Source organism: Peromyscus eremicus, chromosome 10 (genome assembly GCF_949786415.1).
Source record: "Peromyscus eremicus chromosome 10, PerEre_H2_v1, whole genome shotgun sequence".
NCBI classification, from domain to species: Eukaryota; Metazoa; Chordata; class Mammalia; order Rodentia; family Cricetidae; genus Peromyscus; species Peromyscus eremicus.
Window position 1 is genome coordinate 57,733,594 of NC_081426.1, and position 23,873 is coordinate 57,757,466.

Here is a 23,873-nt window from a genome sequence, read left to right on the forward strand (position 1 = left end):
GCTGCCTATTGGCTTGTTCCCTATGGCTTGCTCAGCCTGCTTTCTTATACAACCCAGGACCACCAGCCCAGGGGTGGCCCCACCCACAATGGGCTGGGCCCTCCCCATCAATCACTTAAGAAAATAGCCTACATGTTTGTCTACAGCCCAATCTTTCTCTTATTTTCTTTTTTTTTTTTTTATTTTGTTTTGTTTTGTTTTTTCGAGACAGGGTTTTCTGTGTAGTTTTGGTACCTGTCCTGGATCTCACTCTGTAGACCAGGCTGGCCTCGAACTCACAGAGATCCACCTGGCTCTGCCTCCCGAGTGGTGGGATTAAAGGCGTGCGCCACCACCTGGCTCTATAGCCCAATCTTATGGAGGAACGTTCTCAGTTGGGTCTCCCTCCTCTCCAGTGACTCTGGCTTGTGTCAAGTTGACATAAAATTTGCCAGCACAAATGCTAATCGAGGCAGGAGCTACATACACCACGGCAGAGCTTTGAGGCTGGTCGAGGCTGCATGAGCACACCTTTTCTAAAGACTGGTCAACCTAAGTGGCCTCAAACCAAGTCAGTCTGACCCAGGGACGCTTCCAGTGTAGAGAGGACTAGGGGGAAATGACTGCAAGATGGACAGACGGCTCAGTGCCGCACTGACCAGCACTGAGCCCGGACCCATGTCTTTCTTCCCCACACAACAGGAGTGGCCTGTAGCTACATGCTCCAAAATGGCACCTGCTAGTCACCAGTGGCTTAAATTTGAAAACAGAGTAAGCTTTAAAACCTAATCCTTTGAACTACAAAGCTCCATGTGGCTCACACCACCACATTGGATGTCACAGAATTAGAACATGCCCACTAGCCCAGCAGTGTCTGTTAAAACGGCGCTGGGTGGCCTTTACTTCCGTTACACGGAAGGGACACAGGGAAAATCCCACACTCACTCCTGTCACACCAGTGCAGCACGGTGCTTGTGAACACCGGCTGGACCTGCCTGGCCAGGCCCGAGGGCGCTTCATCTTCCCAGGACCTGGGCCCAGCTGCCAGGGAGCTGGGAAGTAGCTGGGCCTGTGAAGAATCAGTTCTTTCCAGATAATGCTGCTTCTCTGCTCACCATGTGACAGGGGGTCAAGTGGTGTTTGTAAATGACGTGTGATGCTTTCTCCAGGAGACCAGATACGTCCGAGACAGAAGAGGTCACAACCCCGTGCCCATTCTGCCAGTTTCTTCTCCCAGAGTGTGAGCTGCTCTGTCCCGGCTGTAAGAACAACATTCCCTACTGCATTGCGACAGTAAGTGTCTCCGTACCAGGGTCCCTTTCCTCCGGAACAGTTGATACACCGACCTGTCCTGCACCGTTGACACTATCCTGACTCAGTTTCCAGAACATTAACATGAAACCCCACGGTCAGCAGGTGAGGTTCAGAGCACACGGGAAGGCCCTCTCCAGGAGTTAGGCACCTCACACTCGCAGTCCGAGGGCTGTGCTCTCACGTGCTTTTTCTGCTCTCTTGGCTTCGTAGCACGGTGCAGTCTGCTTCTCCTGGTAGGCTCGCCTGGTACCTTTGTCCTGAGGTCAGCTGCATTGGCGAGATACCACACCTGCCTTACTATGGCACTCATAACTCGTAGTTTATTTCTGCCATTAAGACCTATCAGGCCAGGCAGTGGTGGCGCACACCTTTTTCCAACACTCAGGAGACAGAGGCAGGTGGATCTCTGTGAGTTCAAGGTGGCACATGCCTTTTTCCAACACTCAGGAGGCAGAGGTAGGTGGATCTCTGTGAGTTTGAGGCCAGCTTGGTCTATAGAGCGAGTTCCAGAACAGCCAGGGCTAAAGAGAGAAACCCTTCTCAAAACCCCATCCTCCAAAAAGACTTACTATCAAAAAACTAAAATGTCAAATTTGTTCATTCCTTGGCTACCTAAACTATACTTTGAAGACAGATAAATTCACATACTGGCCGGGCGGTGGTGGTGCACGCCTTTAATCCCAGCACTTGGGAGGCAGAGCCAGGCGGATCTCTGTGAGTTCGAGGCCAGCCTGGTCTACAGAATGAGTTCCAGGAAAGGCGCAAAGCTACACAGGGAAACCCTGTCTCAAAAAAACAAAAACAAAAGAAAATTCACATACCGAAAGAAAAAGCAGAAGTTTAGTCCGTCTTTAAACATGAATCTGCTAAGTCAAACCCAGCTGTAGCCCGTGGCTGCATCTTTGTAGACAGCTGCCCCCTGTCAGAAGTGGGGTAGTGTCCTAAGTCAGAGCCTGTCCTTGGCTGTGGTTTGCTCAGTGTTTCTGAGATGATGAACGTCACTCTTCCGTCTCCAGGGCCGACACATGTTGAAAGATGACTGGACAATGTGCCCGCACTGTGGCTTCCCTGCGCTGTACTCAGAATTCAAGATGTGAGTGTGTGTCCTTTCCCTGGTCACACAGCTGGGTCCGGAAGCAGGCCGCTTGTCCTCCATCCTTCCCTGTGAGGGCTCCTCACTCTCTATTCCTAAAGACCCACATATGTATTCTTGGAAGAACCTCTCGTGACCTCAGAGAGCATTCTCCCCCAGGGGATCTTGCATGACCCCGAGTCCTTATCCCTCCTCAGTGGATGGGTGCATTAAGAGGTGGGGGGGGGGGGCAGAAGTGTACAGAGGTGGCTGATTTTCCCATTAGCTTAACCCGAAGATAAAGACATGTTAATTATATATTGAATTTACTCTGCATTTACCTCCCCAAACAGCTTACTAAACAGTGAAAGCACGTGTCCCATGTGTTCAGAAAGATTGAACTTAAGTCAACTGAAGAAGATTTCAGACTGCACCCAGTACCTGCGGACAGAGACGGAACAGTGAGCAGCCGGCCCAGGTAAGGACCCCACCGTGCACACGCCTTCCAGGCTCCGCAGCCCGGGGGCACCCGGCTTACTTCCTGTTGGCAACGACTCCTTTTTGTGTAGTATGTAAGTGTCAGAGTTCAGTGGTCTCAACAAACTTATTTCAGTGTTAAAGTGCAAGTCATATGGCTTCCCAAGTGGCTACGTTATTTAGCCAAGCATCATGAATTCTAACGAGACTGTATTTTACCAAACTATATGGAGTTTTTCTTAATAGGCCCTTAAAGCTGGTGCTTTCTTTAAATGGGAGCTTTTCAGTTGACTGTTTGCCGTACAAAGTTTGACTTGCAGAGATTTTGAAGTCCCAGTTTCTTAAGTCTCACTTTAGCCATGCAAAGCTACATAGACACTCCTCTACCTCATTCTAGTGACAAGGATTTTTGCTCACAGAGTCACACATAGGAGGGAGGCAGAGGAATGTAGTCTCTAGTTAGGAAGCCAAAACCTGCTAAGTATCAAGAGCTTTTACTACAGGGGGAGGGAGAGAAATCATCTCCCTCTTAGGGTTTCTATTGCTGTGAGGAGACACCATGACCCCGGCAACTCTTATAAAGGAAAACATTTACTTGGGGTGGTGGCTTACAGAGGTTCAGTCCATTATTCAGGCATTCAGGCAGACATGGTGCTAGAGGAGCCGAGAGCTCTACATCTTGATCCAAAGGCAGCAGAAGCAACTGTCACATTGAGTGTAACTTGAGCAAAGGAGACCTACGATGCCCACCTCCAGTGACACACTTCCTCCAAAGCAACACCTACCCCAGTAAAGCCACACCTCCTAATAGTGCCGCTCCCAATGGGGTCATTTTTCAAACCACCACAACCCTAATAGAACATCTTGAACTTACCCTGGTTAAAATGGAATTCTAGGTCTCAGTCACACACACAGGCTTGGAGCTAGCCTCAGCTTGCTTCTGTCAGCCTCATTGGCCTTTTTGCCGTTCCTGAACCATGGGGCTGTTTTCACAGGGCTGCAGCATTTTAGGCCCAGCAGCATACACAGGTTCCAACTTCCCCACGTCCTCACTGAAACCAAGTATTCTGTCCATTTCCAGTGAGTGTGCCACGGTGTGCCGCCTGGGTCCAGTTGCGTGGATATTCTAGCACTGTGTAGATCATCCCTCAGTGTGCTTGTCGGCCATTTGTGCACCCTCGGTTCTTAGCCCAGTTTGAGTTGGATTGCCTTTTGTGAGTTCTAAGAGTTGACTCTATAATATACATCTAGGTACAAGTTTTAGGGTGTATTATTTGCAGATACTTTCTCTGTGGGCTTTTTCACTTTCTTGTTATCTTTTCAAGGCACAAAAATACCAAGCCCAGGTCTTTTACCCAAAGAGCCATCTCACAGGCCCTTGGTTTTGAAACAGGGTTTTACTATAAATCAAGCTGGCCTTGAACTTGCAGTGATCCTCCTGCCTCTCTCCCAAGTCCTAGGATTAAAGGCTTGCAACACCATCCCTCACTAACTTTTCTATTAGGATGGTTTTTTAAGACAGACCTCCAATCTAACTAGTTTTTCCTTAGTTTTCTGAATGTTGAATTTTGTCAATGAATTGTGTGAGAATAAAGATTTCTCCCTTTATCCCACTTAGTAGGTTATATTGATAAATAAAATCACCTTTTATTCAGGGGATAAACCCATCACATCATGACGTGGTTTCTAGCCATCCCCTGCCTCAAGGACTTACCCTCAGGTGCAGACACATGGCCCTGAATCTAACCCAGCAGATCTTTTCAGAAGATGACATCCTCCAGCTGCTACCTGGGCTGCTTTCCAATACCTCTGGGCAGTTAGTTGCTTATTACATTTTGTCTCAAATTTACACCTTTGTATGTCTTTACCACTTCTAAAAGTGGAGCCTTGTGAAGAAAGCTCCCAGGCTCTCTCCAGATCCTGGCCTTGCATCACGGTATGCGATACATTATAGAAACCCAAACTGTGGCGTATCAGCCATGTCGGGATTACACACTGCGGTGGTAGGGTCTCCTTTGCTACTGCTCCCCAGCTTCCCTCGGAGACGGACCCTGTTTAATCTCCACAGCTCGCCAGGCATCCTGGGCATGTGCACATCCCTCACAGTAAGGGGTCATCACCACTCCTACCGCCCAACAGCAGTGAGTGCCTCTGCAGTGTGCCTGCCGTGAGCTGTGCTCAGGAAGCTCAATGCTGTACGTCCGTAGGATTCCTGGGCTCCGGGCTCCGGAAATGAGCAGGAAATACAGCTTTATTACAGGCAGGCCACTTGAGAGCTTCCTAAAGGCATCTGTTTGTCCCTTTCTTAGACGTTGCTCCTGAGTAGATGGCATCTCCCCTCAGGAGGCTGTGCCCCCCTGGCAGACCTGGAGACGGAAAGATGAAAGAGCCCAGCACATCCCGCTTACGCAGTGACAACCTGCTCTGTACTGAACTTTGTGTTTCCTCTGCGAGTCCTGCACAGTGCGCCACACCGTTAATAGTATATTCATTGTAAATACCCAGTTTTCTAATAACAACTTTTTTATTTATCTCCTTTAAAATAAAATTGTTGACTAGATTTGTAACATTTTCCTGGATTTGTATAGAGAAAGTGATGAAGGATGTGGCTTGGAGCCCTTATAAAGTCTGGCCAGGACAGACAGACAGAACACTGCAGGGTCTGTCCCTTGAACCAAACACCAAAGACAATTCATCTTTACAAAGTGAATAAACGCACTATCTGTCTGCTCATTCTGCTGACGATGGAATTCCTACCGCAAAATTAACTCCTTTGGTTTCCCCGGAAACATACATTATTTGTTAGCTTCCCAGAGCTGAAGACTTTGCTCATACTGCACAGGCCACACTCACTTGCAGAAGTCTGTACTTGCCCTGCAGCATCAGCGTCCACTTCATCACCATGACCTGTGGGACCTGTGGCTGGTGTCCCAGTCTGAAGAGCCCCCAGACATGGGAGGCACCGATCAGGGGATTTGCATACAGGAGCCAGCCACTGGGCGTTAACTACAGCACCTGGGGCCAAAGCGCCAGCCACGTTTTTCTGGCGTCGAAGCAGCCCCCCTGCACCCCTCCACTTCATGTCTTCTTGGGGGCTCACTAAACGGTACACCTTAAGGAGAGGTCACCAGTCCCAAGCTTCCCGCTACCTCCTCACCCCACTGAGGAAGAGTCACAGCCACCTGGCATCTGTGAAGCCAAGCACGTTGTATTCTGGGATTTACGGGCCTCCGCTTTCACTTGTGAGTACACCCGTTCTAGAACGTCAGGAAGTCATTTGTTTATAACTTCAAGAGGTCAACAGATAATGCCAAAAGCTATCAAAAGGAACTGAGGGGAACTGTCTGTGAGACAGCCTTCCAAATGGCCATGACCCGGCGCTCCCCACTTGGGCAGCGAGGGGCACCCCGGTCCACTTCAGGAGCTTCAAGGAGATTCAATCCCAAAACAAGGACATTTAGGTCCAACTCTACGGCCTTCACAGCTGCCTGCCTTTAATCTGCAGCCTTCACGTCATGTTTTTAGGAGGGCTTCAAAGAGGACTCCACAGACCACCACGGCTAGTCTCCCGTGTTAAACAACACGTCTAGTTCCCAACTCTAAAAGAAATTGTCTTTACAGCTTGCTCACAGCACTCATAATTGAAATTATAACTATATTAAATAAGGAAACACCACTTTTTTTGTTCTGAAAGCAAGCAGAAGACTGGGCCTTTCCTGGAATGTCTGTCCATCTGAGGGAGGCATGCATGGATGAATGTGCACGCGAGTCTCCTCTAGTGAGGAAACTGTCAGTGCAGCAGCCAAGTGTCAACAGAGAAGAGAGGGCAGGACTCGGAGGCTCAGGGTTCAGGGCAGTTTATTTCCATAATGAACCGATTTCCATGAAACACACTTTTCACACTAGTTATTACACTTGCAATGTCTCCAGGACTTCGTCTCCTCTCCCAACAAGGCCATGCATCCTCCAGGCAGAGCAGGGTCCTTAGATTCTTTTTGGCATATACCTCACAGAGGCAGCATGGTCGGTCCTCTGCGCACTTGCTGATTTAAAAACAGTTAAACACCTAAAGGCCAGGTTACATCCATGGCCCAGGGTCCTTCAACAAGCACAGTTCTAGATACATAGGAAACTTCAGTAGGGATATGAACTCCACCATCACAGGACAGCACCTCCCAGCTGTCCATAATGGACCTGGGAAGGTGACCCATCCTGGACGCTACTGGTCTCCCCCGAAGGCTGAGACTGCAGGAAGACAGGAATGTGTGGCAGTCCAGTGTCTGCACACCCGACTAGCCCAGAGGCCTCTCAGACTACAGCAGCAATGTGGTTAGTGCAAAGGATGCTGGGATTGGAGCGCTTCACCTGCAGACCTTCAATTCTCAGCTTATGCCGACTGTTTTAATCTAACCAAAGTAATAAGGAACATACCAACATAATATCTGCTGTACAAGATGACAGTCTTAAGAATGATCCATGCATTACATGGACATTTGGTTCCTGATTCATACTCTGCAAGATACCTGAAAATGGACCAAGAATGCTCAGCTCCACGTGGTGGCTGCTTTGTATTAAGGTTTATTTACAGAATTTCACCATAAAATAAGAACTACCATGTTTTTAAAAAAAATCAGCACTGGTCCTCTTAACGGCCATTAGGAGAAACTGTTAAGCTACAAAGATGCCTCCGTTCCACTGCCCAGACTGGCTATGGTTAACTAACACCCGGCTCCAAAGCCTGTGTGGGGACTGAGTATTGAGCCTGCAGTCACTCTGAATCCCAGCAATCTAACTCGGTTGGCAGGGCCAGTGCAGGGCTGGAGCAGTCCTCTGCACCTCTATGAGAGGTGTGTGAGAACTAGTCAGCCCGTCTAGCTGTACCGTCCTTTATAGTGGGACCACCAGGCCACCCACCCCATTGTCTACACATGGTTACTCTGGCAAAGGGTAAGGCTTCTGTTCTCTAGACCAGCTGGACTAGTCGAGAGGGTAAGTGAAAAGCAGCTCTTGGTACTGAACAACGGTTTCATTTCTTCCAACTTCCTTTTCCTTTTTTGGACTCCTTGCCTTTTTCTGGTTTTGAAGGCTTTGAAGATCTTGTCTTTTTCTGTTGGAGGAGAGATACACAAACGGTGGGTAAATGAAATGACAGCATAATCTTTGCTCACAATTTAATTAGAAACGCAAGGTCACAGGTATCTGCCGCTGCCCCCGAGAGCACCAACCACGCCTCTTAGAGCCTTGAGAGGTGGCAGCGCAGAGGGAACAGACTGAGACCTAGAACTGAGGTGCGCCCCGTCTAAGGCAGTTTCCTGCACTCAGAGCACGGTATTCTTAGGAAAGCCAGAATAATCGAGGGGTGGCTGACAGATATGGCAACGTCTACGTGACGAACTTCCCTTTTAGCCTCTCACGGAAGATCTAAGGACACTCATTTTGTGAAGAGGGGAGAGAAGAGGAGAGAGGAAACCAATTCAGCTGCAAAGGGCCTGTTCCTACAGACATGCAGCACAGGAGGAGTAAGAACCGCACACACGGTGAGGGAGAGAAGGCTGCGTCCCTTCGCCTTGGCAGCTGTGAACAGCAGGCTGATTCCACGCCTCATTCACATCTTTACCAGCAAAAGACAAATTACCAAGTTTTTCTCTGAGAAATTTTTACAGGCAAATAACAGAAGTGAGCAACAAGTTTGTTTAAAATGTTTTTCTGTTTATGCTGTAAGATGCACCTGTGATATGAAAGCACACACCAATCACCAAGTATAAACAGTACTCTGGGCAGGGGAGATGACTACTCGGTGGGTACATACTTGCTGCACAAGCTTGAAGGCCTAAGCTGAGACCCTCAACACTCACATAAAGCAGGGTATGGCAGGTAGCACACTTCTCTAACCTCAGTGCTAGTGAGTGGGGGAAACTCAGGCACGTAGATCCCGAGGACTCACTGGCTAGCCATCTAGCCAGAGCGGCAAGCTCCAAGTTCAAGGGGAGACCCTGTCTCAAAAACTAAGACAGATGGGGCTGGAGTGATGGTTAAGAGCACCAGCTGCTCTTCCAGAGGACCCAGGTTCAATTCCCAGCACCCACATGGCAGCTCACAACTGTCTGTAACTCTAAGATCTAACACCCTCAGACAGACAGACATGCATACACTAATGCACATAAAATAAATAAAAAAACTAAGAAACAGAAGCAAATATACACATGCACACATTCAACACACGTTCTTACAGTGCACATGACCATCACTACGATGGCCTATGTTCTTACAGTGCACATGACCGTCACTACGATGGCCAGTGTTCTTACAGTGGCCTATTTTCTTGCTGATTGGCTCTTCCACTACTGTAAATTCAATTTATAAAAATGAAATCGCGAGGTATGGTGGTGCACGCCTTTAATCCCAGCACCTGGGAGACAGAGGCAGGAGGATCTCTGAGTTCGGGACCTGCCTGGTCTACAGAGCAAGTTCCAGGATCCTCATGGCTACACAGAGAAACCTGTCTTGAAAAAAACATAAAAATGGATGGATGGATTTAAAAAATAATAATAAATGTGTGTGTGTGTGTGTGTGTGTGTGTGTGTGTGTGTGTGTGTGTGTGTATAAATGAAAGCCATCCCATCATCTTCAATTACAATGAGCAAGACATAAGTGTATTTTCAGCTTACCCTGCTACATGTGGAACAGACCTCAGTACTCCCAAGGCACATTACCCAGAGGAAAAGGTCCTCCTCTCCTTTGAGGTACCCTGCCCGTAGCTGCATACACTACCTTGATCATGGCATCAGTCTCTATTGCGTCCTGCTCTTTCTCCTCAGACTGACTGTCTTCTTCTTGTAACTCTTCATGGTATTCAGAATCCAGTGCTGGGCCTGTGCTGAGTCTCGATGTCTTTACTACCTGAAGTGAGTATGGGGTCAGATGGACCTCCCTGTTATAAGCTCTTGTGAAGGCTGCTTTCACCTAAAATACAGAGCAAAGCGGTGACCTGAGTGCTGGACAGTTCACTAACATCTGTTAAGTTCAAGTTCTGAGAAGCAGAAGAAATTCCTTTAAACTATTTGCAAAATAGTTACATACATAATAGAGATAAGTCTATTGAGTCTCTCTAGAGACATCTGGTGTCCATGTGTTACTAGAGATCCAGTGTAAGCCTTGTGCACACTAGACAACCCCAACACTGAGCTACATCCCCAGCTCATGGCATTTATTTTTATACGGTTTATTTATTTGAGAATTTTGAGCCCACAGTTCAAAAAAAAAAAAAAAAAAAAATTAAGAGTCAGTGGTTAAGCCAGGGGTAGTGGCACACACCTTTAATCCCAGCACTTGGGAGGCAGAGGCAGGAGGATCTCTGACTTTGAGGCCGGCCTGGTCTACAGAGTGAGTTCCAGGACAACTAAGGCTACACAGAGAAACCCTGTCTCGAAAACAAACAAACAAAACAACAACAATAAAAATCAGTGGTTAATTTGTGAACCACTAAGTCAAAAAGAGCTCACTCTAAGATTCAAGTTGGTCTTGACTATAAGCCATGGAAATTGGCACAAATGGCAGCATCACATGACTGTAATCCCAGCAACCTGAGACTAGGACAAGAGAATACAGGTTTGAGGGTTGCCTGGACTATATAAAACATAGTCGAGGTCAGACTAGACAACTCAGTGAAACCCTGTCTCAAAAGTTCTAAAAGGAGTTGGGTGGCGCACACTTTTAATCCCAGCACTCGGGAGGCAGAGCCAGGCGGGTCTCTGTGAGTTCCAGGCCAGCCTGGTCTAAAGAGCCAAATCCAGGATAGAAACCAAAAGTACATGGAGAAACCCTGTCTTGAAGAAAAAACAAAAAAAACAAAAACAAAAAAAAAACAAAGTTTAAAAGGAGCTGGAGAAAGACCTCAGCAGTCAGAGTCCACGTCTGGTATACAGAAGGTTCTAGGCTCAATTTCTAGTTCTGGGAAAAGAACACCAGTCCGTTCATCTTTACTATCAGAGTACTAAGTAACTTTGGTAACCTTAGCTTCCAGCTTCAAACAGTCTGCATCCCGACAGTGGATGCCTGCTGTAACAGGAAACAGATGCTATATTAAGTCAACTCTAGAGAGGACAAGTCACAGAGACTGTCTTCTAAAGCTGCATCCCTGAATGCATGCAGAGGTCATGTTCCATCGCTAGTGTTCATGGGAGAACCAGTGGAACAAACACCGGGCCAGCAAGTAGACTTAGGAAGGAAGGAAGAAGAGGGAGGGGCACACGCCTATCATCCCAGAAGCCTGGAAATAAAGGCAGGAGCATCAGGAGTTCGGGGCCAGTCTGGACTACACAGGAAAAGGAGGGGGAAAGAGAGAGGAAAGGAAAGAGAGGGAAGGGAAAAGTAGAAGACAAACTTTATAAAGACCCTCAGGCCCTAACCACATTCTTGTTTTTATCCCTTCACCACCACCTCCCGTTTGCCCCAGGCTCATCCCATCCCAACAAGAGCATATCTGCATTGGCACCTTACACCTGACCCCTTGTTTTTCCCTCAACCTGAGGTCGAGGTGAAAACACAAACTGGAGTGTCGGATCCTGCAGTCTTCTCTGAGCACTAGCCTGAAATACCGTCTCTGGAAAGCACAGGCCAGAAAGGCAGCAAAGATTCAGGGAGGCAGAACCAACTGTCCAAAGCACACAGAACATCCCTCAAGCACTGCTGGACAGCATGTTCATTACCAGCGACCGTGGGCAGTGGGCCGTGCATCTCACCTTGGGATCCAGCCTGGAAAAGGGACTGGGCTGGCCACCCCAGCTGCTAACTTCCATGATATTCTCAAAGTCTTCTCTCATCAAATAGTACGTGTCCATAAGTGTGACAACATGCTGAACTCCTTCTGCCCCTTGTGAGGCCAAGGGTCGCACAAGTGCATCTCTGATGTGTGACAGGTAATCCATGTTCACCGTCCTTTTGCTGGAGTAAGTTCTGAAACAGGACACACATCTTCATTTTTAAATCGTGTCAATGGCACCCCATTACCAACCCCCACTTTAGATCATCACCACCAGTCAACCAGGCACAATTCAAGGCTTTTTTATCTTTTCAACATGTAATTATTTTATAACGTGTAAATTATTTCACAGATCCTTTTAATGAACAGTATTTTGTCCTTAGGAAACAGCTCTTAGGGCGGCCAGATGGCTCAGTGGGTACAGGCACTTGCCATGCAGGCCTGGTGACCTGAGCTGGACCTCAGGACCTCCAAGGGGAAGGAGAGGTCTATCCTTGGACCTCCACAAGCACTCTGGAGCACGCAGATGTACACACATCATCAACCGACCAATAACATTCTTCAACCACTAGCAGAACACTGTATTCAAAATGAGTCACTAAAAATAGACGCAGAATTCAAATCATAGAATCAATGACCTGAAATGTGAAAAGGTTTTGGCCAGGTATGGTGGTGCATGCCTTTGACCCCAGTGCTCTGGAAGAAGAGGCGGGAAGATCTCTCTGGTAATTCAAGGCTGGCCTGGTCTACATTGAGAGCTCCAAGCCAGACAGGGTTACATAGTGAAAATGTCTCTCTCTCGCTCTCTCTAAATATATATATATAAATTTCAATAAGCAATGTAACTTAACCAATAAACCAGAACTTGTAAGTTAGCTATGTGTTTCTCTGCATCCACCCTAAACTGCTGGTCCAAGTCTAATAGTGTTCAGTGGGCCACCTGCCGTTTAACGGGGGCATTGGGACATCCAGCACTCCACCCCACTGTGCTCAAAGGCAGTTTTCTACGTCTTTGCTGTGACGGCAAAGCACACACTGGTTCTACTTCCATCTGACTCGAACACCCCAACAACTGTGTCTCTGTGCTTAGCCTTACCACAGCCGTATCACGCATCATTCCCAGTCCCAAACACTAAAGGCTTCGGAAACAGCAGTGAGATTTCCTACATTAGTGCCACTCCTGCAGGAGGGGGGGTGTGACTCTCTTTGGTCTGACTGTAACAGACAAAACTGTACATGAATCCCTCCTGTGCACTTCCTCATGTCTACACTCTGAACCTCCCAGAGCAGGGTTCTCCTAAACCCAACAACTGCAGAGCGTGTACCTGCCAAGCTGGGAATAGTCTGTGCCATCCAGAGGAAGCAAGGAAACAGGTTCTGGGCTGCTGAGAACTAGAATGTTATCAAGAATTAACTTTCTGGGCTGGCGCGGTGGCACAACCCTTTAGTCCCAGTACTCCAGAGGCAAAGGCAGGTGGATCTCTGGGAGTTCAAAGCCAGCCTGGTCTACAGAGTGAGTTCCAACACAGCCAGAGCTATACAGAGACCCTGTCTCAAACAATAAAAAAAAAAAAAAAATAAGCCGGGCGGTGGTGGCGCACGCCTTTAATCCCAGCACTTGGGAGGCATAGCCAGGCGGATCTCTGTGAGTTCAAGGCCAGCCTGGGCTACCAAGCGAGTTCCAGGAAAAGGCGCAAAGCTACACAGAGAAACCCTGTCTCGAAAAACGAACGAAAGAAAGAAAGAAAGAAAGAAAGAAAGAAAGAAAGAAAGAAAGAGAAAGAAAGAAAGAAAGAAAGAAAGAAAGAAAGAAAGAAAGAAAGAAAGAAAGAAAGAAAGAAAGAAAGAAAGAAAGAAAGAAATGACTTTTTCCTCTCCCAAATACTGGCACTCCCTTAAAGTAAAAACTGAGCAAAATAGTATTTGTAATGCCACCATTCTAAATGTTTACAGTTGCCTCTATCCTGGCAGTATCATCCCAGGTACTTTAAGCTCAAGGACCTCAGGCTGGGTGTGGAAGTGACACTGGTAATCGTAGCGAGCCCCCAACACCTGGGGGCTCCTCCCTCTCCCATGCCGCAGACCCGCACCTTCAGATCTCCCTGACTCTGACAGAGCTGCCTCGGTTTTATAAGGACCTGGGGACGGCACTGTGCCTACCCAGAGAACCCCTCAGGGCAACAGTAAATTTGGGTGGTTTTAAGCCATTGTGTTAGAGTAGCAACAGACAACTGGGGTGGAACAGGACTCTTGCCACGAGGTCGCAAGAGGGACTTTAGTGGAACCGAAACTTCCCAGGCCGGGAACTGCCTCGCCTTTACACAGTGGCTAGGGTGGATCTGGATCCAACAGTAACAGCCGGGCCAGAAATGGAAATGGGAGTCTTCAGCAGCCTTCATGGGTATAAGCAGATCCTTCACATTGTAAAAACTCATAAACATTAACAAACTGTGACAAACCTGAGTACTTTTGAACTTTAAACATTTCCAAGTGTATTCACCTTCATTATCTGAGTGGCAACTCCTGCATGTGCCAACCTGTGTCCCTGTCTCAGACAGGACTAGGTCAGCTTTCTAGTAAAACAGGTAGAAGCTGTTTTTTCATATTAACTATTCCGAAGAGCAATGTTATACCACTAAAACAGACGCACTTCCAATAACAACAACAAATAGCAGACCTCAGATGTTTTTAAAAATGTCCCTTAAATCAGGACACAACTGCCATCTGTCTGTTGTTTTTTTTAAAACTTCATGCTGACATCAGAGGACAGAACTCAGGCCAAATGGCAGGAACTTACCCAGGATCATTTAGCTGATGAGCAATACAGTCAAACCTCAAACTTCAAGCCATCTTCAAGCGCGTACTATCCTTACGGAGTAGAGCTAATATACCTACCACCAGAGTGACGGGTGCACTAATTCACTTACCTGAGACTCATGTGCAAGGCTAGGTCCTGAACAATCCGATCATGTTTGCCCGTGGAGGAGTACTTCCCCAGCCAGCTTGGGAAGGAGGGAAACTGAGTCATATAGCCCCTCATCAACTCTCCAGGAAGAACACTGGCATAAATGGCCTGGGAGAGGGAGGAAATCAAACACAGTCCAGAATTTAAATTTGGTATAAAGTTATTTCTTTAGCAGCTCTCCTCCCCATTGTGAGGTATGAAGAGGTAGGAACTTAACCCAACTGTGGCATTTGAAGGTGGGGTCACTGCGAAGTGATTTGGAATAGAGAAAGTCACTATCATGGAGCTCTCCTAAGTGAATGCTGGATGCTCTACAAGAGAAAGAGAGATCAAGCACACGTCCACCTTCCGCCATGATACGCTGTACCACCTCAGCACTCTAAGCAAGGAGGCCATCACCAGACACAGGATCCTCATCTCCCAAAACTGCAAGCTCAAGAAACTTTTCTTCACATTTTACCCAGTCTGTGGTCAGTGCATTATAACACTCCAAAGTGGACTGGCAGTCTATGGGTAAGTAATGGCCCAATGCCTGATTACAGCACCCCTTCCCTGTCCTAATCACAGGTATGGGAAGCTGTTCCCCTAGACAACAACAGAATAGAGACTGGGGAGAGTTTAGTAAAGTGCTTGCCACCCCAGCATGAGGACCTGAGTTAGAGCCCAACAGCCATGGAAAAACCAGGCATTATAATGCACGTTTGTAATCCCAGCACTGGGGAGGAGACAAGAGGATCCTTGGGACTCAGTGACCAGCCACTGTAGCCTAATCAAGCTCCAGGCCATCAAGAGACCCCATCTCTATTACCTTGGGGCTGGAGAGATGGCTCAGTCATTAACAACACTTAGTGCTCTTCCAGAGGTCCCTGGTTTAGTTCTTAGCACCCACACTGGGCTGCCTCTAACGCCAGTTCCAGGAGGGTCCAATAGACTTGTCTCCATGGGTACCTGCACGCGTATGCACATAGCCACACAGAGACAGAGAGACAGACAGACAGACAGACAGACACACACACACACACACACACACACACACACACACACACACACACAGCAGTGCACAGAGGTGAAGTAGGTGAGGGAAGGGGAGGGAATGGAACAGAGAGACTGCAATCCACCCTGGTCTAAAACTGTCCCAGGTCACCTTGCGGCCTTGACAACCTCCTTGACCCATCACTTCCCAGATGCCAACACCACAGGCAGAATCTCTAAGGGGAACGTGGTCGTCTTTAACATAAGCAACCGAAGGCACAGGGCCATGAGAGTGTGAACTGGCGAGGTGAGAACACACTAAACTGCTACCAGAAGAGGCAAAGGGAGGGAGTGGTGTGACTTCAGACATCTTCTCTGGACAGCATTTTCAGTGTTTTGAAGGCTTGAACTAAACTTTCCATAAACGCTGTATCCTGCCTTAGTCTAATATTTTCTCACAAGTTTTCCTTAGATAATCTCTGTGAACTGGTTTAAAGGTAGACGTACCTCACCAGGAGGCTGAACCATCATTAACCATCCTGGAGCTGGACACAGAAGCTTCCTGCAATGTTTTCCTATCAAAACTGATGCTTGGGGAACAGTTTGATATAGTGTTGTTTCTGTGCTTAAAATTACTTCTTTAAGATAAAATCTCAAATGTACAACTACTAAGGAAAGAAAACTTTTTTTGTACAAATTTTATAAAAATAAAAAGATCTGCACTGTTTTGATTTTCAAGCAAATGTACACGTACAACTGAGAGAGGGCAGAGAAGGTCGGCTGTGGTGACGTTCACCTGAAGAGACCAACCCGGGCCTGCACAAGTCTGAGAGCAGCTGGGTTACAGAATGAACCCAGGTAACCAGAGCGCCACAGCTCAAGACTTAAACAACAGAACAGAAGAGAGCAGACTGTAGTGGGTAGCCATTCCAGCTTTGTTCTGGAAGTTCCAACCCCCATTGAGACTTCGGCAACTGTCACGCCTACAAGGCGGGGCCAAGGGAGGCGCCTGGGGACCCGAGATCCGGATCGGCGAACGCTCTCTTGGTTCCAGGACGCTGGATGGTGGAGGTAGACAGAGGAGAGCTCCAGAGAACACCGCTGGACTGTGATACACCTTCCCCAGACCCCGCGACCTACCTATCCCTTAATTTGTAAGTTACGCCATTAAATAAATCTCCTTTTAACTACGTGGAGTGGCCTAAATAATTTCACCAATAGCAGACTTTCTGGAAATCGTGTTTGAGACTCAGACCAGTGACGCTGCTGAGCAGACACAAACTCAGAGCTATGGGACGTATCAGTGGTAGAGCGCCGTCTTGCATGCACAAGGCTCTGGAATAAGAATGCTTTAAAGATCAAGTGTACAGTGAATCTGTTCTCACAGCACCTCGTATCAACTGACAATGAAGAATCTCGCAATTCCTGCCCTGGCCGCACTGTTCCAGGAGGGGCTCTGCGCAGTGACCTTCTGACAGTGACAGCCACAAACGCACAAGATTCTTAAGGCAGAACAGCAACTGAGACTCCTGATGGTCACCTGTGGCTAGAGTGACACCCAGACTTCTTATTCCCATTCCTCCGTTACAGTAAAACACTTCTGAACAAATAAAGACAATGGCGACCAGTGTATTTTTCTCTTTTTGCCACAAAGACTAGAGATGGCTCAGCAGTTACAAGCACGTGCTGCTCTTCCAGAGGACCTGGTTTGGTTCCCATCACCCACATGGCAGCTCACAACCATCAGTAACTCCATTTCTGGGGATCTGGTGTGCTCTTCTGACCTCCACAGGCACCAGCATGCACCCATGCAGGTAAAACCCTGCACACGTAAAATAAAAAATGTGAAAAAGGAAAAAGGAAAAAGCCTAACTACAGGAACCATGAGGGCCTTTCTCCAGCCGAGGCAGGCCCCCACCTACCTGTGTGGGCAGGAGACTCCAGTTTTGCTTACTCCGGATCTGACTGTCCACTAAGTCACCGTCACATATGCTGTCTGCGGCCCGGCTTAAAAGCATCAGGTGCTTCTTCATGTCACCCCTGCAGAGAAGAACCAGTCCGGATTACACTGTCCCCCCAGCCACTCTGCACAAGCGCGCGGCCTCCGCCATGCTGGAGGGTCCTAACCTGCCCTCACTGCCCGCCCTCAGTGCTTACCCTGCAGCCACAGGCTTTACATGGAGGTAGTTCTCCTGGACAAAGAGGGGGGCTATGGAATAGTCATGGAAAAAGAGATCCGATTTGTCCATCAGGGACATGTGTGCGGTCTCCTCTCCAGCTGCAAACACTTTCCGGGCAACGTCAAATGGACCCTGAAAAGAAGGGGCACAAAATGACCGAATGACCAAACCTAATCCTGGGAAGACATGGAGCAATAGGGACCTTCAGTGCCCGCTGAGGAGAGTGGCAGAGCCTTCGGGGGTCCCAAATGAACAGTTTACAACATCTTTACCATCACTGCTAAAATCTGGGAGGACTAAGATGTCCTTCAATAACCAAATGGGTAAATAAACTGATACATATCCAGGCCTATTACTCAACAATTTTAATCAAAAATACAGCCAGGAATGATGGGACACACCTGTAATCCCAGCACTTGAGAGATGGAGTTCAAGGTCAGCCTCAGCTACACACTGTCTTAAAGCCAGCCTAACTGAGCTACAGGCTACCCAATCTCAAAAGACCAATGAAACAACTAAAAAGGACGGGAAAGGAAAAGAGCAGTTGATCAGTCCATTAAGAGACATGATGGAGCCTTAAATGCACAGGAATGTACTCTCCAGTGCAGAAGACGTCTTTCTCCAAAGACCTCATACTATCTGACTCCCATTATATGAAACCCAGGAAAAGGCAGAGCCATAGAGATGGAATAGACTGGTGGTGATGAGCCACGCCTTTAATCCCAGCACTCAGGAGGCAGAGACAGGCAGATCTCTGTGAGTTCGAGGCCAGCCTGGTCTACAGAGTGAGGACAGCCAAGGCTACACAGAGAAACCCTGTCTCAATAAAACAAAAAACAAAAAACTTATCATCACTCTAACTAGCAAAACGGAGCACAGAGGTGATAGAGACCTCAGCTTTGGAGGTTAAACACCTAATTCCTAGCAGCACAAAACCATGCCGGCCATGAATGCATGCAGAAAGTGCACTGAAGAAGCCACCTGCATGAAGCATGGGTCTCCCTTGAAACACCCACTTCCTGAATCTGTAACGACGATGACCACGCTTGAGGAAAAGTGCACTGGCCCGCTGTCTACAGGTCTGACAAGTCCTTGGGCTCACAGGTCCATCAAGGAAGTACGCTGTCCACAAAGACAGTACAAGCAGGACAAGAAACACTTCAGAACTAAGAAGGGAAACGCAGTTACCAGTTTGATGTCCTTCTTGGCCCTCTGAGAGTCAGCCTTGGCTTGGTCGTAAGTCAGTGCCTTGCTCTGTGCACACCACATGCTCATATTATGTAAAACCTACAAGAAACATCATGAGACAATGTCAGGATGAGGAAGGGCTGCTGGTCTCCTAAAGAATGAGGGGGCAAAAGAATTCACAACTGTCAAGAGCTGGAGAGATGGTTCAGCAGTTAAGAGCTGGCTGCTCTCCCAGCGCCCACATGGCAGCACACAGCCATCTGTAACTCCAGTTCCAAGGATTCGAATGCCCGCTTCCGGCCTCTGCCAATACTAGACACACAAGTGCAGACATACATGCAGGCAAAATACCTATGCACAGAAATGATAAAATTAAATTTCGAAAAGTAACAACTGTCACATAGTATATATCTAACTCACCTGTCTGACATCTTGATTAGCTCCCAAAATTATTTCATTCATAGCTGGAGGGGGGATCTTTAAACCCTCTTTAAATGCAATAGACAGCATTGCACTCTGAAAATGACAAGCAAGGAAATTGTCATTGACCTTTTTTTTTTTTTTAACTAATAGCATCTGCAATTCTATAAAAATATTTATGAGATACTTTTAAAATTTGACCCTTGAGCCGGCTGGTGGTGGCGCACACCTTTAATCTCAGCAGGAGGCAGAGGCAGGTGGGCCTTTGTGAGTTCGAGGCCAGCCTAGTCTACAGAGTGAGTTCCAGGACAGCCAGGACTGTTACACAGAGAAACCCTGTCTTGAAAAACCAAAAAACAAAAACTGACCCTTGAGTTTTCATTTGGCAATCATCAGACCTTGGATAAACTCACTGGCTACAATATGACACTGTCTAAAATTAAAATCAACCTTTCTATAAAGATAATAATGTCATTTAAAAAAGAAATTCTGGGCCAGTGTGCTGGCTAGTTTTCTTTTTCTTTTTTTTTTTTTTTATTTTTATTTTTATTTTTTAACAGGGGAGAGCGCGCACGCAGTCCCCCACTACCATAAATTTTGCAGTCGAGTTTCCCGCATTTGGGGAAATCGCAGGGGTCAACACACCCCAAGTGCAATGGGTGAGCCTCGCCCTGGGAAAACCACCTGCTTGATCATGGTGTCTCCCCTGCCAGGTAAGTATTAAAATCAACCTTTCTATAAAGATAATAATGTCATTTAAAAAAGAAATTCTGGGCCAGTGTGCTGGCTAGTTTTCTATCAACCCAACACAAGCTACAGTCAGTCATTCAAGAAGAAGAAAGGGGATTGAGGCAATGCCTCCCTAAGATCAGGCACCTGCAGGGCACTTTCTTAATTAGTGATCGAGGTGGAAGGGCCCAGCTCATTGTGAGTGGTGCCGCCATCTCTGGGCTGGTGGTCCTGGGTTCTATAGGAAAGCAGACTGAGCAAGCCAATAAGCAGGACCCCTCCATAGCCTCTGCATCAGCTCCTGCCTCTGTTTGAGTTCCTGACTTCCTTCTATGGTGAACAGTGATGTGAAAGTATAAGCCAAAAAAGCCCTTTCCTCCCCAAGTTGTTTTTGGTCACGGAGTTTCATCACAGCAGTGGGAACCCGAAGGCAGCTAGCAAGCTAGCTCAGAGGGTCAAGGCACTTCCATCACGCCTGACGCCTGAGACTGGTCCCTGGAACCTACACGGTACAGGAGAGAACTAACAGACAAAGGGTGCCCTCTAACCTCCACATGTACACCCTATTGCACATGCATGAGCTCACAAGTGTGTGCTCTTGGACACACAGGGACACGCACCAAATGAATCTGTTGTTTTCATTGTTTTTTAATTAAAATTATCATACCTTAATCTGTTCAACCCGAGGTCTTTGGAAACGAAGATCAAAACAATAATGAACCAAAGAGCGAATTTTGGGGTGATTTCTATCATTGCACATACAAATGATGGGAATTTTAGTATGCTTTATCAGGCCTATTAGTTCCTAAAAGGCAAATTTAGAACATAAAAATCATTATTTTTTTAAAAAACAAGATATTACACAATATATTTTAGTATTTTTAAAAAGCCCTCAATTGCTATGAATATCCATGCACATAACCCGTATTTCTTCATCTAAAACCCAACAGTAAAACAAAAAGACAGAGCGTTGCGTTACCTGAATTCCGCCCCTGTCCTCACTGCCGGCCATGCCGTCAACCTCATCCATGATGAGAGCATGCTTCGAGCTTACCGAAGGAGTTGCTCCACCTGGCCAGGAGTGAGACGGGACAAAAACACAGGAACACGCTCAAACTGCTAGTTTCCAGAAGTTCTAAACACATTCAAGTTTGAAAAACTGCAGGAGTTACGCCATGAGAAGAAACTCTCCCAACCCTTCTGCATTCCCAATTTTTCTTCCCAGCAGCTCCCTTAAAAGGTGTACCTTGTGGTTTTCACTTAATCAGTGACCCTGATCCATTTCCATCCATCCATCCATCCATCCATCCATCCATCCATCCATCCATCCATCTATAGATAATACTTTTTTTTCCTTAAGATTTATCTGCCAGGCAATGGTGGCACACGCCTTTAATCCCAGCACTTGGGAGGCAGAGGCAGATGGATCTCTGTAAATTAGAGGCCAGCCTGGCTACAGAGCGCGTTCCAGGGCAGCCAAGGCTACACAAAGAAACCCTGTCTCAAAAAGCAAAAAACAACAAAAAAAAAACCCTAATAATAAAAAGATTTACTTATTTTATGTATACTAGTGTTTTGTATGCATGAATGTCTGTACACCAGGACAGGGAATGTCCAACCCCAAGAACACTTCTTTTTTAATGTAATTTAATATTCTACTTTATAATAATAATGTTATTAATATTATAATTTAGTTTATTGATGAAATATTAAGATGCTTCCAAGCTTTTGCTATGACATACTAATAATTAAATATCGCCATATGTATGTATGTGTCTCTGTGTGTGTGTCTGTGTCTACAGTGTGTGTGTGTGTGTGTGTGTGTGTCTGTGTCTGTGTCTGTGTGTGTACACAACATTGTGCACATATTAAAGTATAATGACAGCTAAATTCCAAAAACTGGAATTTCTAAATTAGAAATTATGTATGATTTAAACTTGAGGAAAAATGCCAGATTGCTCAACTGTATGAATTAACAGCCACATACAAGAAGTAACCTGGAGAGATAACTGTCCGTACAGTGTTTGCCTAGCAAACACAAGAACCTGAGTTCAAACCCTACAACACACAAAATATCTTGGGTGTGATGTGCACACACACACACGCACACATACACACACACACGCACATATAGAAAGAGACTGTGTGTGGGAGAGGACGTTTTCTGAGCAACTTCTTTTAAAAACTAATTTCTCCCATTAAAAATGCCAAGGTTCTAAGTACGTCTCCACAGGCACGTTTGATCCTTAACTTACACATCTTCATTTCCCCCACTGTCACAGCCTGAACCACAATGGGCCCCTCATTCTTCAAGGCTTTTTGAACAAATACCATCCTTTTACCGGTGGATTACAGAATGCCTCACACAATTTCCTCCTCAACCACAGGCCTTACACAGGCCGTACGACCTCATACAGCACACTGTATTTTTTCATTTATTTTCCATATTCCTTTCCAGGATTCACCTGGGACTTGTCTAAAATCACATACAGAATGAACAGTAGGTGTATGTACACATATTGATCACATTCTCAGAATCCTCTCAGACCAAAGCAGGTAACCACTGCTCCCAGAGTTTCATCAGAGGCCTTTCCTGTCTTGATGGCCCAGGATGCTCACCACACAGTGGTGCTCACCACACAACACTGAGTGACTTGTTCTCAAACCACATCTATAGCCACGGTTCAAAAGGGCACATACTTGTATAAAAGCCTTTGATGCTGGTGTTGTTCAAGGATTCAGCAACAATTGCTTTCAAACTGTTCTTACTCCGAGTATCACTTGCATTTAGTTCCACGTAACTGTAGCCCAATTCCTAATCAAAATATTGGAAATTGTTACTATCACAGTGCAAATGATCCCCCACCAGGGGGGGAGCTAATTAAGGAACAGAGATTCCAAAACTCATATAAAAAACCACAAATAAGAATATTAAGTATGCTACTAACAGACAAATTTAACATTAAATTTAATAGTATTAGAGATTCTTAAAACACCATAGAGACATACACCACACACAGAAGGTTGCTCTTAAGACCGCAGCCGGTCAGCCAGGGACAGTGGCTCCTACCTGGTTATCAGACCACCTGCCACAGCATCACAGTGAACTTCAAAATGGCCCCACAGAACAAGAGTGGGAATGTAGGAGGGCACCAGGACCCAGACACAGAAGGACGGAGGAACCCTACCCAGCACCAAGTGGCAATGGTGCAGGGCACAGAGGGAAAGCATGGTCCACACAGGGCCATGGACTGCCTGCAGCTACGGCACCTACTGGGGTCCTGGGGACACAACCTCCACATCCAACAGAATAACAGGTGTGGGCCCTGTTCGCTTTCTTTGTTTTTTTAAACATTCTATGCCATGGAACTCATCATGGAGACCTGGCTGGCCTTGAATTCACAGAATTTCACCTGCCTCCCCAGTGCTGGGAAGGGCACGCACCTCCACACCCGGCCAGAATAATGGTATTTTTCAAAGGATGCAGTGACAAACTTCACGTGAGCCGAAGAAAGTTCTGCAGTCTGACTTCAGAACAATACACCCTGTAGGTCTGCACACCCAAGAGCTGTCTGCTCCTGCAGGTTTGACCTTTCCACCTGCACCCACCTGGCACACAAGAGAAGCGGTTGTGGTTTTGCCAACACCCGGCGGGCCGGACAGCAGTGCTGCCTTGAAACTGGAACCATCATCTTTGCTGGAAAGTTTGCCAAATTTTGCTGCTGGGGAGAAGAAGTTCCAGAGCATTAACACGCACCATCTCGCAGACACTCCAGAGCAGCAGGAATCGTTCCTGAACCGCCCTGGGACATCCAA

At 46.9% G+C, this 23,873-nt stretch overlaps 2 protein-coding genes and 1 non-coding gene across 3 annotated transcripts in view; 1 reads left to right on the top strand and 2 right to left on the bottom strand.

The window, feature by feature from the left end:
* Wdr19 (WD repeat domain 19) overlaps nt 1–5,219 on the top strand; it is an 86,656-nt gene extending 81,437 nt beyond the window's left edge. The window contains exons 34-37 of the mRNA XM_059275906.1: nt 1,149–1,272; nt 2,310–2,386; nt 2,719–2,843; nt 5,152–5,219. Coding sequence (XP_059131889.1) covers nt 1,149–1,272; nt 2,310–2,386; nt 2,719–2,830 — 313 coding nt within the window. The 3' untranslated portion in view covers nt 2,831–2,843; nt 5,152–5,219. The remainder of the gene's footprint in view (nt 1–1,148; nt 1,273–2,309; nt 2,387–2,718; nt 2,844–5,151) is intronic.
* A 2,486-nt stretch (nt 5,220–7,705) lies between these two features.
* Rfc1 (replication factor C subunit 1) overlaps nt 7,706–23,873 on the bottom strand; it is a 72,734-nt gene continuing 56,566 nt past the window's right edge. Inside the window, exons 14-25 of the mRNA XM_059275907.1 lie at nt 23,667–23,779; nt 22,758–22,872; nt 21,037–21,128; nt 20,725–20,862; nt 19,329–19,424; nt 18,909–19,007; nt 17,698–17,852; nt 17,463–17,580; nt 14,531–14,676; nt 11,584–11,797; nt 9,614–9,805; nt 7,706–7,949 (exon numbers count right to left, since the gene is read on the bottom strand). Coding sequence (XP_059131890.1) covers nt 7,869–7,949; nt 9,614–9,805; nt 11,584–11,797; nt 14,531–14,676; nt 17,463–17,580; nt 17,698–17,852; nt 18,909–19,007; nt 19,329–19,424; nt 20,725–20,862; nt 21,037–21,128; nt 22,758–22,872; nt 23,667–23,779 — 1,559 coding nt within the window. The 3' untranslated portion in view covers nt 7,706–7,868. The remainder of the gene's footprint in view (nt 7,950–9,613; nt 9,806–11,583; nt 11,798–14,530; nt 14,677–17,462; nt 17,581–17,697; nt 17,853–18,908; nt 19,008–19,328; nt 19,425–20,724; nt 20,863–21,036; nt 21,129–22,757; nt 22,873–23,666; nt 23,780–23,873) is intronic.
* LOC131921329 (U1 spliceosomal RNA) lies at nt 19,886–20,049 on the bottom strand. Its single transcript, XR_009381955.1, has one exon. It is a non-coding gene; the product is annotated as a U1 spliceosomal RNA (small nuclear RNA).